At 50.6% G+C, this 11,731-nt stretch overlaps 5 protein-coding genes across 5 annotated transcripts; 3 read left to right on the forward strand and 2 right to left on the reverse strand.

The window, feature by feature from the left end:
- Positions 1-95: 95 nt before the first annotated feature.
- On the reverse strand, positions 96-1,898 carry N7455_009646 (tRNA adenylyltransferase; the record flags this gene model as incomplete). The annotated part of the gene is made up of 3 exons (XM_040954751.2): positions 96-334; positions 386-943; positions 1,010-1,898. 3 exons carry the CDS (start codon positions 1,896-1,898, stop codon positions 96-98), a joined length of 1,686 nt encoding a protein of 561 aa, XP_040814983.2.
- A 558-nt stretch (positions 1,899-2,456) lies between these two features.
- N7455_009647 (TRAPP III-specific subunit 85 family protein) lies at positions 2,457-4,739 on the forward strand (the record flags this gene model as incomplete). Its single annotated transcript, XM_065606259.1, has 2 exons — positions 2,457-3,528; positions 3,577-4,739. The coding sequence occupies 2 exons, from the start codon at positions 2,457-2,459 to the stop codon at positions 4,737-4,739; spliced, it is 2,235 nt and encodes a 744-aa protein (XP_065460222.1).
- A 1,627-nt stretch (positions 4,740-6,366) lies between these two features.
- N7455_009648 (putative vacuolar sorting protein SNF7 family protein) lies at positions 6,367-8,039 on the forward strand (the record flags this gene model as incomplete). Its single annotated transcript, XM_040954558.2, has 4 exons — positions 6,367-6,416; positions 6,504-6,798; positions 6,859-7,281; positions 7,341-8,039. The coding sequence occupies 4 exons, from the start codon at positions 6,367-6,369 to the stop codon at positions 8,037-8,039; spliced, it is 1,467 nt and encodes a 488-aa protein (XP_040814928.2).
- A 99-nt stretch (positions 8,040-8,138) lies between these two features.
- rad18 (E3 ubiquitin-protein ligase RAD18) lies at positions 8,139-9,467 on the reverse strand (the record flags this gene model as incomplete). Its single annotated transcript, XM_040954553.2, has 3 exons — positions 8,139-8,697; positions 8,756-8,885; positions 8,936-9,467. 3 exons carry the CDS (start codon positions 9,465-9,467, stop codon positions 8,139-8,141), a joined length of 1,221 nt encoding a protein of 406 aa, XP_040815029.2.
- Positions 9,468-9,667: 200 nt separating this feature from the next.
- Positions 9,668-11,433, forward strand: N7455_009650 (uncharacterized protein; the record flags this gene model as incomplete). Its single annotated transcript, XM_040954673.2, has 9 exons — positions 9,668-9,718; positions 9,768-9,823; positions 9,889-10,130; positions 10,185-10,363; positions 10,420-10,725; positions 10,787-10,808; positions 10,856-11,005; positions 11,061-11,234; positions 11,291-11,433. The coding sequence occupies 9 exons, from the start codon at positions 9,668-9,670 to the stop codon at positions 11,431-11,433; spliced, it is 1,323 nt and encodes a 440-aa protein (XP_040814779.2).
- Between the last annotated feature and the right edge of the window lie 298 nt (positions 11,434-11,731).

An 11,731-nucleotide genomic window follows, 5' to 3' on the forward strand; every position in this document is an offset into this window, starting at 1 on the left:
AATTAAAATGGAAGAGAAAAGTTGTAAACATTCGGAGTTCAAGTAGTTTAAGTTGCCCGGGGTTTTCATTTGTCATCGGGATCTTCATCTGGACGTCACTTCAATTCTGCTCGTCGATCCGCGATCTCCTCCAGCGCCTCTTCCTTGTCGGTGCTATCAGGATGAAGAAGTTGCCACTCCAGGGCCATGTTAACTGCTTTGGACATCCAGGGTCCCTTTTTAGCCCCCAAGCTTTTCATAATTTCGTCGCCGTTTACAATGGGCTTGAGCTCACAAACACCCTCCAGATCTTTTTCTACAATGTACGCAAGGAACTGATCGTATTCACGGGCCACTACATATCGTGAGTATTTTGGGGTTATCATCAAGGGGTGATGGATCTTACCTTCTGCAAAGTCACGAAGCGCCATGTTTTCTTGCAGGATAGCCAGGAGAACGCAAAGCTTCCAGTCTTTATTCCACGACCGCATTTGCAACCCAATGCGCTGTCGGATTTCTGCCGGTGTTCCACTCATCTGGTTTGCGAGGAGAGAAGTTTTGGTCGCAATTGTTTCCTTGTAATGCAGAGCAGCAGCGCGGAGCGCATTGAGCGTCTTGTTATCACTGCGAAGGCTGTCTCTGCCAACCTCAACCGCTCGCGGGGGCACTGGCTTGGACCCTTTCCCGGTACGGCCGGGGACCGAAGTCCAGGGAGCAAAGGTTGCAATCATCCAGGCGTAGTATATGGTACTTTCGTCGCGGAACAGGATCTCACGAATGCGCTTAGTAACTGCCTGAAGTTCTTCGCTGTCGCCGGCCTCTGGGTGCAGCAATCGTGCCAAAGTATTGTAGGCAAGGGGCCATGTCGATGTATCAGCCTTCACTTCGTCCTGATGATTAGCGAATATAGTGGGGAATAGTTGAAGTCGATCGATGAACTGCAATGCACCGCGAGGGTCGGGGCCTAAGATATGAGATACGACTGGTTAGAAATGTAAAGTACCGGGCAAGAGCAAGCGCAATCACTCACCACGCAACATCTTTTCCAGCTCTGCTCCCACTCGCTCTTTACTGATTTTGAGCTTTAATGCTTCGCGGATATCTTCAATCTGCATAGCAGCTTCGGTTTCGGGCTCGATTTGGTATCCCAGTCTGCTCGCAAAGCGGATTAATCGAAGCACACGCAGTGGGTCGTCTTTGAAGGTTTGGTATGGTTCCATTGGGCATCGAATAATATTTTTCTTCATGTCGTCCAGTCCTCTCTCAGTGAGATCCTCCAACCGTGACTCATTAAGGTTGTAGAAAAGCGCATTGATAGTTGCATCGCGTCGCAGAGCGTCTTCGACGGCGGTGCCGAACTCCATTTGAGGATTTCGACTGTCATCCGTGTATGTTTCCTTGCGCAGATTGACCAAATCAATATCCAGGCCGAAGATCTTGGTTGTGACGGTCTCGAGGTGCTTTGATTTTTCTGGGTTGGCCTCGATTTTGTGAAGGCTCACAATGGCGTCGTGCATTTCCCCATTCGGGCCTGTCTTGTATTTTTCAAGATGCTTTGGAATATCCAAATAGTCTTTCAGGGCCATACCAAACTGGTATCCCGTCATGTTGCTGATGCCCACATCGATATCATGGCTCTCGACTCCAAGCAGCTTGTCCCTAACCCACCCGCCTGTGAAGCGCAAGACAGTCTCGGTGTGATCCTTCGCTGCGCTGCCTCCCTCCGCCATTTTCTGCTCGGTGATGTATTGTGCGACATCGAGGAGTAGGGTTCGTAGGGTGCTCTCAAGCGGAGTGAGCTCGATGGTAGGCATGGCGGGGCTCATGGTTGCGTATGAGCCTTCCCGCGTCGGGGAAGAAATGCGTCGCCTCTTGCTGACTCTTTCTGAGAAGCCCGGGTCCGATTCGGGGTTGCGCATGGAAGTGCGACAAGGTACAGATGCAGAGTAAGTTCGGAGGGGTAGTTGTTGTTGAAACGGGTGTATTTGACCAGCTCTTCTCGCTAGAGTGCGGGCAAGTGGAGCTTTAACTGAAGGGAGACCAGAAGCCTTAAATAGACACACGAAAGGGCGCGACAGCATTGAACATAGCCAGATCAGATGCTCTGAGAAAGTGAGTCAGTTTGATTGTCGATAAGCATGGCCCTCACGTGGTTTGCATCACCACTTGGAGATCGACAATCAGCTTCTTCCTATGTACTCTGTGTTGCATTTACAATTGACAAGACGATCTTCAACTTCCTTAAAAGGCTTTAGTGCCCAACCTGCCCACAGGTTCCGTCACTCTATTTTTGTTGTTGCTCGTGTCAGTGCTTATCGGCCCGAATCCGTCGACTTGGCCTTCTCCCCAACAACACCTCCGTGAAGCCGCATCCCACTCGCTCTATTACACCTCGTGCGACCTCATCTACCAGTCGATGGGGCCTATCGATCAACTACAATCGTTTTAAATCTGCACAAAGCAGCAGGTGTCCGCCCATGACATCGCCCGGAGATGCTGCTCCGGTCAAACCTCCGCCGTCCTTCTCCCCCGGCGTTGCGCGAGTCGCATCCACATCACCATCACGATACCCCGGGGAGCATGAAACAACGCAATATTTAGATGCCGAACTGGCAGAATCCCAGTCAGTCTCATCGCCGACGCCTCTTTCAGGCACGATCGCCGATCTACCAATACGGACTGGCTCGTCGCACTCGCGCTCTGGGAGGTCGTCCACTCCACAGTTAGCAAGGTCATCAATCGGTTCGCCTTTTGATGGAAGGTCTGATGGCTCGGAAGATATAAGATCATCAATCATCCGGTCATTCTCACCTACGATTGCAGTCCATGCCTCCGAGGATACCGACGATTTGGTCAGGAACAAGGGGTTCAAGGGGGGATTCTGGGAGTTGATCCGGCCCTTTGGAGAAACAGTTTCCGGAAAGGTGGTGATTCGGGACAGTATAGGCTCGAGTCGTGCCTGGGAGGACTATGGAGTGCGCCTTGCCGATTTCAAAGGGATCGGCAGGGCTCCGGCTAGTCGAGACTCCGGACCCCTGGCGCAGATGGAAGAAGTGTTGGCCAAGCAATTGGACGGTTCAAATGACATGCTTGGTGCATCGGTACGCACAAAGGATATTTTGGGACTCCCTGCAACAACACCATTATGCAAGTCGTTCTTGCAACAACTACTGTGTTCGACACCTGCAGCGCCCCACGAGACATTTGGCCACCCGGTAGCCAATGTGATAGCCATCAGCTCCCGCAACGCAGCCCCGTTGGAGACACTCAGGCAGCTATATGCTGATGGTACCACTGGGGGCAAACAACTACCCGACTGGGTCAACCAGGAATATCTTCGGTATTATGTTTTAGTTCATGACGAAGAACGAGACGATATCACGGAATCGATCAAGCTTTATGATCAGATGAAGCGGCACTTTGGGCTGCACTGTCATCTTTTAAGACTTCGGAGCAGCCAGTGTGTTGTGACAGACGATGATAGCATGCAAGTTCCCCAGTGCGAATGGCTCTCGCCATCAGAGCACCTGTCGGGAGCAGGTGAAGCAGGCAAGTTTTTCCCGTTACATACTCAGAAATAAGCTAACCTTTTCTTAGAAGCCTTGGTAGACCTCGGTACTGATGGTACACCATATCTCTTTGGCTCCGATGCTACTGCGATTAGGGCGTTCATTCGAGAACTCGTGGTGCAATCCGTCATTCCATCCATGGAAAATAAAGTAGCTGTCTGGAACGACCAGGTTGCATCTCGGAGGCGTGGTATAAGTGGCAGATTTATGTCGATGTCTCGGCGATGGGCTGGCTTCGGTTCAAGTTCGCGTTCAAGTATTGGAGGATCGTCGGGTGGCAACAGCGGGAACTACGATCCAACACAACATTCTTATAGTCCAGACTCCCCGGAGGCTGTCTTGCGGAAGATGGCGGACTATGCGTTCATGCTCCGCGATTGGAAGCTAGCTGCGTCCACATATGACATGATTCGATCGGATTATGGCAATGACAAAGCCTGGAAATATCATGCTGGTGCACACGAAATGTGCGCTGTCAGCATGCTTCTAAATCCATTGGCCACATCAGCCAAAATCAAGCTTGAGAGCGTCGACCAAATGTTCGAGACTGCTTGCTATTCCTATCTCACACGTTGTTCAGATGCGACACACGCACTGCGCTGTTTATCCCTAGCCGTTGAACTTCTCAAGTCTCGTGGCGGGTCAGCCACCGAGAGCGCAGCCAAATGGGCCATGCGGGTCATGGACTTTGGTCTTGTGGGCTCAGTAGGTCAGATCCTATACACCGAAAGGGTAGCAGCTTGCTATGCTTCGAAGACACCAGTTGGAGCAGCGAAATGGGGTGGTCGTCGCCGAAAAGCCGGCATGTGGAGCACCCTTGCTGCTGATCAATGGCTCAAAGCTGGCCAACCAACCCTAGCTTCAGCCTGTCTGGAAGAAGCCGAGCGTCTCTATGCTGACGTGCTACAGGCTGACGGGGTGTTCCCCATGCCTGAGATGCAGAGCTTCGTTGACAATTTGCGTCATGCTGTCAAGGTTGAATATCTTGAAGCGAGGGGATTCGATGCCCGAGATGAACCGGCTAGCGAGGATCCCCTGGGCACTGAAGAGACCAGTGAGAAGCTCGACATGCGTCATCATCGCCGGTCTTTGGTTGGGCCTCCTGTGCAGCTGGATGCCGGAGCTCTCAACACGACGCAGGGGCCTTTGGACCCTCAGAGTCCACCCAATGATGACTTTGAACGAGCTTAGACTCAATATGGCCTTAATACCTCATCATAGCATACATAACCATAGATACAAGCCTGCTCAAACACAAATTAGGTCCCTTGTGTAATGTATACTTTCTTCTCCCTTCCAGCTGTCCTGAGGTGTCTACTCGCAGTACTCCGTAGAGGTGCATGATATATTACTTCGCGCGCAAGGATACATAGGAAAGTCTCTTGCATCAAGTATGTTTTTTTTTTACTGCTTTCGTACACACCTAAGAAGACATTTAGAAAGATATCTTAAAAGAACACCCAAAAAGGACATGCGGATAAGCGGCCGACGATCCTTGTAGTTAGTTGGTACATATGTAGTTAACTATGCATATGTACAAAGTAATGAAACAGTATTGACCTAAGCCCACAAATGCGGGATTTTCCGAGTCAGGAGCTGTCAAGCAGCCCTGGAGGCTCCGCGGGTACCTAGGTACATATGTAATCAGTCTTTCTAGGTACGTCGGTGAGCCCGAGAACGGGGAGGTCTTCGAAAGGTTGTCTTGGGGCTGGGCGGTGCGGACTGTTGCCTAAAAGGGATTACCATAAGACACAAGGTATATCACCAATCCTGAACCAAATCCTGAAACCTGTTGACAAGCCCCAAACATACGAACCTTCATGGAGCTCCTTTTCAGCGGCGTATTCGCTTCACTCCCCTTCCTAAACTTTGCCCTCTAGCTCATTGGCCAACGAGAGCTATAGCCAACCGACCCTAGTTTGACACAGGGCTCCAAATCTACAATACAACCATCCATAATGTGCCGTGGGCGCTATGAGCCCATTTATGAGTATATAATCTATTGGGTGGGGCACAGTTTAGATCCAGGAGTCACTGTGCTAGGGTTCCCTTCGAAGGGCGGAATCTATGTACTTCGAAACTGCTTCGGCGTGGAGCTGAACCTTTTGCAACACGACCAGTAACCGAATCTCAGTGACTTTCGGATACCCTAGAGCCCGAAGTCTTCTAATAACCAACCAGACATTCAAGTATGTAACTCGGCACTTAGTACTATAGTAATCAGCCTTCCGTGGATCTGGTAAGTCACCACAAACCTGGTGGAGTATATTGAAGGGGTCAATAGCAACATGGGCAATGCCAATGCTGGTACACCGAGCAATTCGGCCGGAGACCATATGCGGGAGCATGAACTTGTAGGGGTGGATCCAACAGATAAAGTATAAAACGATTGAACGTGCAGTTTCATGGCAGTGGTAATATTGGCCATGAGCTTCCGGAGGGCGTCGCTGCTAGCTACATACTAGATGACGACAAGACAATCCGAAGTGAGCAATGTGCGTATGGACCTGATGCGCGAGGAACTCTAGGAATAAAAATAAAGCTGCCACTTATTGTCACCTGTTCACATATGCAAGTGAAATTAAAGAACAGATATACTCAGTATGGCATGAAGTGATCAACATCACAGTACATTTAAGCATTCGAACGCATCACGTGGGTCTTATCGATAAAGCTGTAGACGACCTCGGGAGGCCGCAGTGGATGCGCAGATGACCCCATCTTGCTTTGTCTGCGAGGTCCACTCTCAAAAACACAACTTGACCTATTATTTGCTTAGAGAGAGGCATACAATTTCTCCTTAGCATACCCTTGCATCATGAGCGAACTATTGAATTATATCCTCACTCACGAGGAAGCATTCCGAAGGTAAAGAACCCAGTCTCAACGAGAAGCCATAAAGCCTACCAAAACAGAGGAAGAACATCATGCTTACCCTCAGTTTCATGTTCCCAGAAACCGTTTACCCTCCCTCTATTCCGACTTCACACCCCAGAAGAAGACAAACCCCGACGGCTACGCTGTTAACGTCGCAGCATGGGAACAAGCACTCAACCGAGCCGCAAAACGCGGCTATACCTCCTCTCGCGGCGTGCGGGTACGTTCCGGCTCGACCGTATCAGCTAAGAGCAGAAAAACACCCGCGAAACGAAAGAAGACAGACCACCTTATTCTGCGAACGGATGAGTCGCTGCTCCGGGATTTAGAGAGTCCGGAGTGGGGGAGACCCGTAGCTCTGGGTACTGTATTTGTGGGTCTATTATTTTCCTTTTGGTCGAAGGGTTGTTGGGCTAACCGATAGTTGTTATAGGACGAGGCAGTGCGCAATAATTCGATGATTCCATTGCCTGTTTACAAGACCACTGCTGGGCTTTTACAAAAGAAAAGTCAGTGGAAGCTGATTGATCCCGGGGTTCTGAGTCCTTGGAATGTTATGAGCTGGGGCGCTCGGCAGCTCAAAGGCTTTGTTGTAGGTTCTGAGAGCGATTTGGCACCGAAGCTGCAGGTGCAGGAGTTGGTCTTGGTAGAGAACCTACAGGAAGCGGCAGACCTAGCAGTTAAGAAAGCTACAGGCAGCAACTCATCCAAGCTTGACCTTATCTACTCTAGGGAAAGCTTCGTTGAACAGTTCGCGGCCATACTGAACGATGCTACGGAATTATCAGATGCAGATTTCGATGTCTTGTTGCTTTATTTATCCCGCGATAGCGGTGCTATTGCATACGACGGCAAGGTAAGTTGGACTATATAAATATGGCCAGACTACCCAGATATTGACTGATTGATGGCTAGACAATCAAATTCAAACCAGCGGATGAATCGGCGGAGATCACCCAACAGGACACAACCATTGCATCCATCAAGACGTTGGTGTCAACTATGTCGAAGCAGGTCACGAGCCTGGAAGCAAAGATCGCCGAGCTGACTGTGTCTGCAAAGACGGCCTTGGCGAACAAGAACCGCATCTCTGCGCTGTCCGCCGTGCGTTCCAAGAAGATGGCCGAGCACAACCTCCAGCAGAGGTTTAACACCCTTATGCAGCTCGAGGAGGTTTATTCAAAGATCGAGCAAGCTGCTGGCCAGGTGGACATGGTGCAGGTCATGCAGGCAAGCACCGGTGTGCTTCGCGGTCTGCATACTCAGATCGGCGGTGCCGAGAGGGTTGAGGATATCGTTGAAGAACTGCGGGAGGAGATGACCAAGGTGGATGAGGTCGGAAGCATCATGAACGAGGCCGGCCCGGTCATTGAAGAGGGAGAGATCGATGATGAGCTTGCGGCGATGGAGAAGAGCGACAGAGAGGCGAGAGAGAAGGAGGAGGCAGCAGTCACCAAGAACAGACTTGCCGAACTGGACAGTGTCAAGCAAGCCTCTGATGAGGCCTCCCGCCGTGCACGTGCGGCCGAAGATGCGGACTCGGCTCTGGCAGATAACATTATTGACAGGCTCTCTAACATGTCTGTCGAGGACCGCCCGATGCAAGCAAACTGAGACTCTCCGAACTGTGGGAGAGATATTTGTCTTGTGTGAAAGAACAATTTGCTCTTCGGGGTGCTTCCCAATTCGAGTTCAATATGGCTTGTTTTGAGATCACCCAGATAGATCAATGACATGATTGGCATCGGTATCTGGGCTGAACTCAACGCCTGCACCATTAACCAGTAATCCAGCACCCTGCTGGGGTTCTGGTTTCCTCTGCCCAGATGAAGACGAAGATTCCCCAGGGATAATGGATCGTGATTGGGCCTCACTCTTTTTACGCGCATTCGCGATTAAACGCTTGAAATCGTCATCATGGTTGTTTGACCACTCATTGGCATCGAAGTCCTTGCGCATCACATTATTGGAAGTGGTGAATGGTGATGGGGCTGTGGCATGCCCACCCTGTGTGCGTTCCCAAACGTCCAGTTCCTGGAGCAAGATCCGCTTAGACTTGGGATTTTTGGAGTCGCAATTTGCATTCCACAAGTTCATCCACTCTGTGTGACGTTTCTGCAACAGCTGTTTTTGTCCCCAGTCCGGGATTCCGAGATCCCGGAGCTTCTTCCGCAATGCATTATCCTTTAATATGGAGTAGTTTATAGCCGGAAGCCGCTCAGGCTGTTTGGTGGGGAGGGTGAGGCCTCTTTGGGATATGGCTTTTAATGACCTGTAATTATCGTCCAGTTAGCACCGCGTTCTAGACCCATGCAATAGAATTAACGTACCCGAAAGATGCTGGCTTTGTTGGGGTTTTTTTAGGCGCTTCTTCTTCCTGCTGGTGCACGTTCAGGTGTGGAAACACCGCCTCTTCCTTCATCTTGCGAAAGCATATTGGGCAAGAAACCAACCCATCTTCTGTGAGACGATTAGACGGGTCTGGTATCCGTGTGATAAAAGTGTCATACCGGGCATATATTCTTCATCGTCTTGACTATCCTCGATAACCTCGGGCACGATCTGAGGAACAGTTCGGTCGTCTGTTGAGCTATTTGTGGATCTTTGAGAGCGAGTCCGCCGGCCTTGCGAACTTGTTTCTGGAACCTGTGGCTCCTCTTCCACCTGATTGACCTTGCGCTTCTTGCGGGTCGGTTTCTCTATTTCGTCCTCTCCCCTAGCAATGCGCACATTTTCCCTCCTCGCAAGATCGAGTACACCAGGTCGTGCCAATTTAAACGCGTCGACGAGTTCCTGCACTGCCCAATTTCGACGTAGTTTAAGCTCCTGATCAGAGCTTCGACACGCCGGGCACTTGCCTTCTGTGCTGAGGCAACGGCGGATACATAGCGAGCAGAACGTGTGGCTGCAGGAAGTAATAACGGGGTTATCGAAGAAGTCTTTGCAGACTTGACATCGTAATGAGGATTCGAACGGCGCGAGTAATGAAAGTGGCGTTTCCAACCAATCGGTGGAGTCGGCGAGCTCGAACGACTGATCCATTTAATCGATGCCAAATCCCTGAGCTCGAGAGCTCTTTTCTGTAGAAATTCCAACCGGACTCGCCCGGCGATAGCTAACGAAAGAGGAGAATGTGAGTGGAGAGCCGCCTGAGCAAGAGACCGCAAATGCCAAGACCCGCTGACTGATACGCGTTAAGTGGTTGAGCACGCGTCGGAGCAACTTGCACTTCAACAGCAACCATGGACTCGAAGTTGTATCTGGCTGAGAATGTTCTCAATGAGAGACGCCCTGTATGATTTTCTCATGTTGTTCAGACAAGCAGGAGCTTACCAGAATTAGGTCACATACCGCTTATTGAGCCTGGCGCTCAAAGTGCACGCCAACCGGGCCAAACAGTATGTTTTGCGCTCGCAGCAGCAGAAATCGGATGTGGAATGGACACTGACACTCCATTGGATAGGATCCTGTTCGAATTCCACCGCAATGAGAACGCGAAGAAGCCACAAACCGTCCACGCAACCTACGTCATCTCCGGCATCCAGAAAGCCCCCGAGCCGGCCCCTACGAACGGCCATGCGGACGATGAAGATGAGATGATGCAGAGTAGCCCCTACTTACCCAGCTCAATGCCGAACCAAGATGCAGCCTCGGACTCGATTCGCACTACCTCCATCGTGTTAGCACGCGAGGAAGACCTGGAAGGTACGCAGATTCGTGGATCTCGGTGACGGACTGATTACTGAATGAGTCGAGCAGATGCGAAATTAACCTTCCAGTCGATATCTACAATTCATGTCTACAGTCTCCAGCCTACAGCTCTACCTGATTTGAATGTGTTGGTCGATGCTAATCGGGAGATTGCGAGTACACATGGGCAGGAGGATCCATTGGAGTGTGGGAAGCAATGGGGTATGATACAAAATCGGAACGTCAAGGTAGGTCATTCATTACTTCGACAGGTCTATCTTGATCTAATGTTTATACTTTTCAGCGGAGGACTGGCGCGCGCCCACCCCCACCTGCAGCTCCAGCTGTGAAGCCGCCCGCTGCCAAGGCATCGAAGCCTTCGATTGAGTCGACGGTGCCTGCTAAACGGCCGTTGCAGAAAGAAACATCCTCAGTGAAGACGGAAGCTACCAAGCCCGATGAACCGAAGTCTGAGCCATCCTCAGCTGCCAACTCCCAGGCGCCCTCGAAGCCTTCAGGTAAAGCAGCGGCACCCAAGCAAAAAGGCAATCTTTTCAGCTCTTTCGCCAAGGCGAAGCCGAAGACAAAGGCATCAGCTCCAGCAGAATCGGTTCGTGCACTTACTCGGGCAGCATTTGTTATCGATCTTGTTTCACTAACCTTGACTGCAGGCCGCACCAAGTGCAGGGGATGGTTAGTTAACTCCAGTGGGCTTTGCTACATTAGCTAACGTGTTTTAGTCGTGCTTGATGATGCATCTGAAGAAGAGGCGGAAGAACTATTCCCTGATAGCACCGCTAAAGCAGCAGCAGAAAACCGCGAAAACAGGAAAGAGCGAGAGGAACGGCTCAAGAAGATGATGGATGATGATGATGATGACGAGGCTGACGGTATGCCCTGGCCCTCAAGAACCAACCTGAAAAGAACCAGCTGACATAGATCCAGACGAAGAAATGCCCGATGCCGACGAGGAGCCGCGGGAGCCCACGCCTGTTGAGCAACCGCCACCACCTAAGCCAGCTGAACTTAAAGAAGAAGTGACTGTGCAAGGCGGTCGGCGGCGAGGCAAGCGGCAAGTTATGAAGAAGAAGACGGTCAAGGACGAAGAAGGATACTTAGGTCTGTGCATCCCGCTGTGGCCCCTTCGTTTGACGAGGTATACTAATCTCTTACAGTTACCCGGGAAGAGGCGACATGGGAATCTTTCTCCGAGGATGAGCCGGTGCCTAAGAAGAAGCCCGCAGTTAATATTCCTAAGGCGAAGGCTGGCAAAGCTGCGGGGCAGGGTAATATCATGTCTTTCTTTGGGAAGAAGTGATGTAGCATTATTGAGGTGTCCAATGAATTTCTAAAAGCATAGATATCTACAGTTAATACCAAAGCATATAGTTACAAAGTACGTCAAGTATATCAACCCCAAAAAAGGAGATTCCGCGATGTCGATCTTCTCCGCACTTTATGTGGGGAAGAGTGTCATCGTGTCTGGACCGATGTTACCTCGATTTCACCGTGTACTTTGTATTCCTCCGAGGGAACTGCCTTATGGTTCCTATACAAGGCTGTGTAGCTCCAAAATGTACTTGTGAAAAGCCACGGAGAAACTGTATGCGTGCAGT

The sequence above is a fragment of the Penicillium solitum genome (genome assembly GCF_028829755.1).
Source record: "Penicillium solitum strain IBT 25940 chromosome Unknown utg000008l_segment0_segment0, whole genome shotgun sequence".
Lineage (NCBI taxonomy): Eukaryota > Fungi > Ascomycota > Eurotiomycetes > Eurotiales > Aspergillaceae > Penicillium > Penicillium solitum.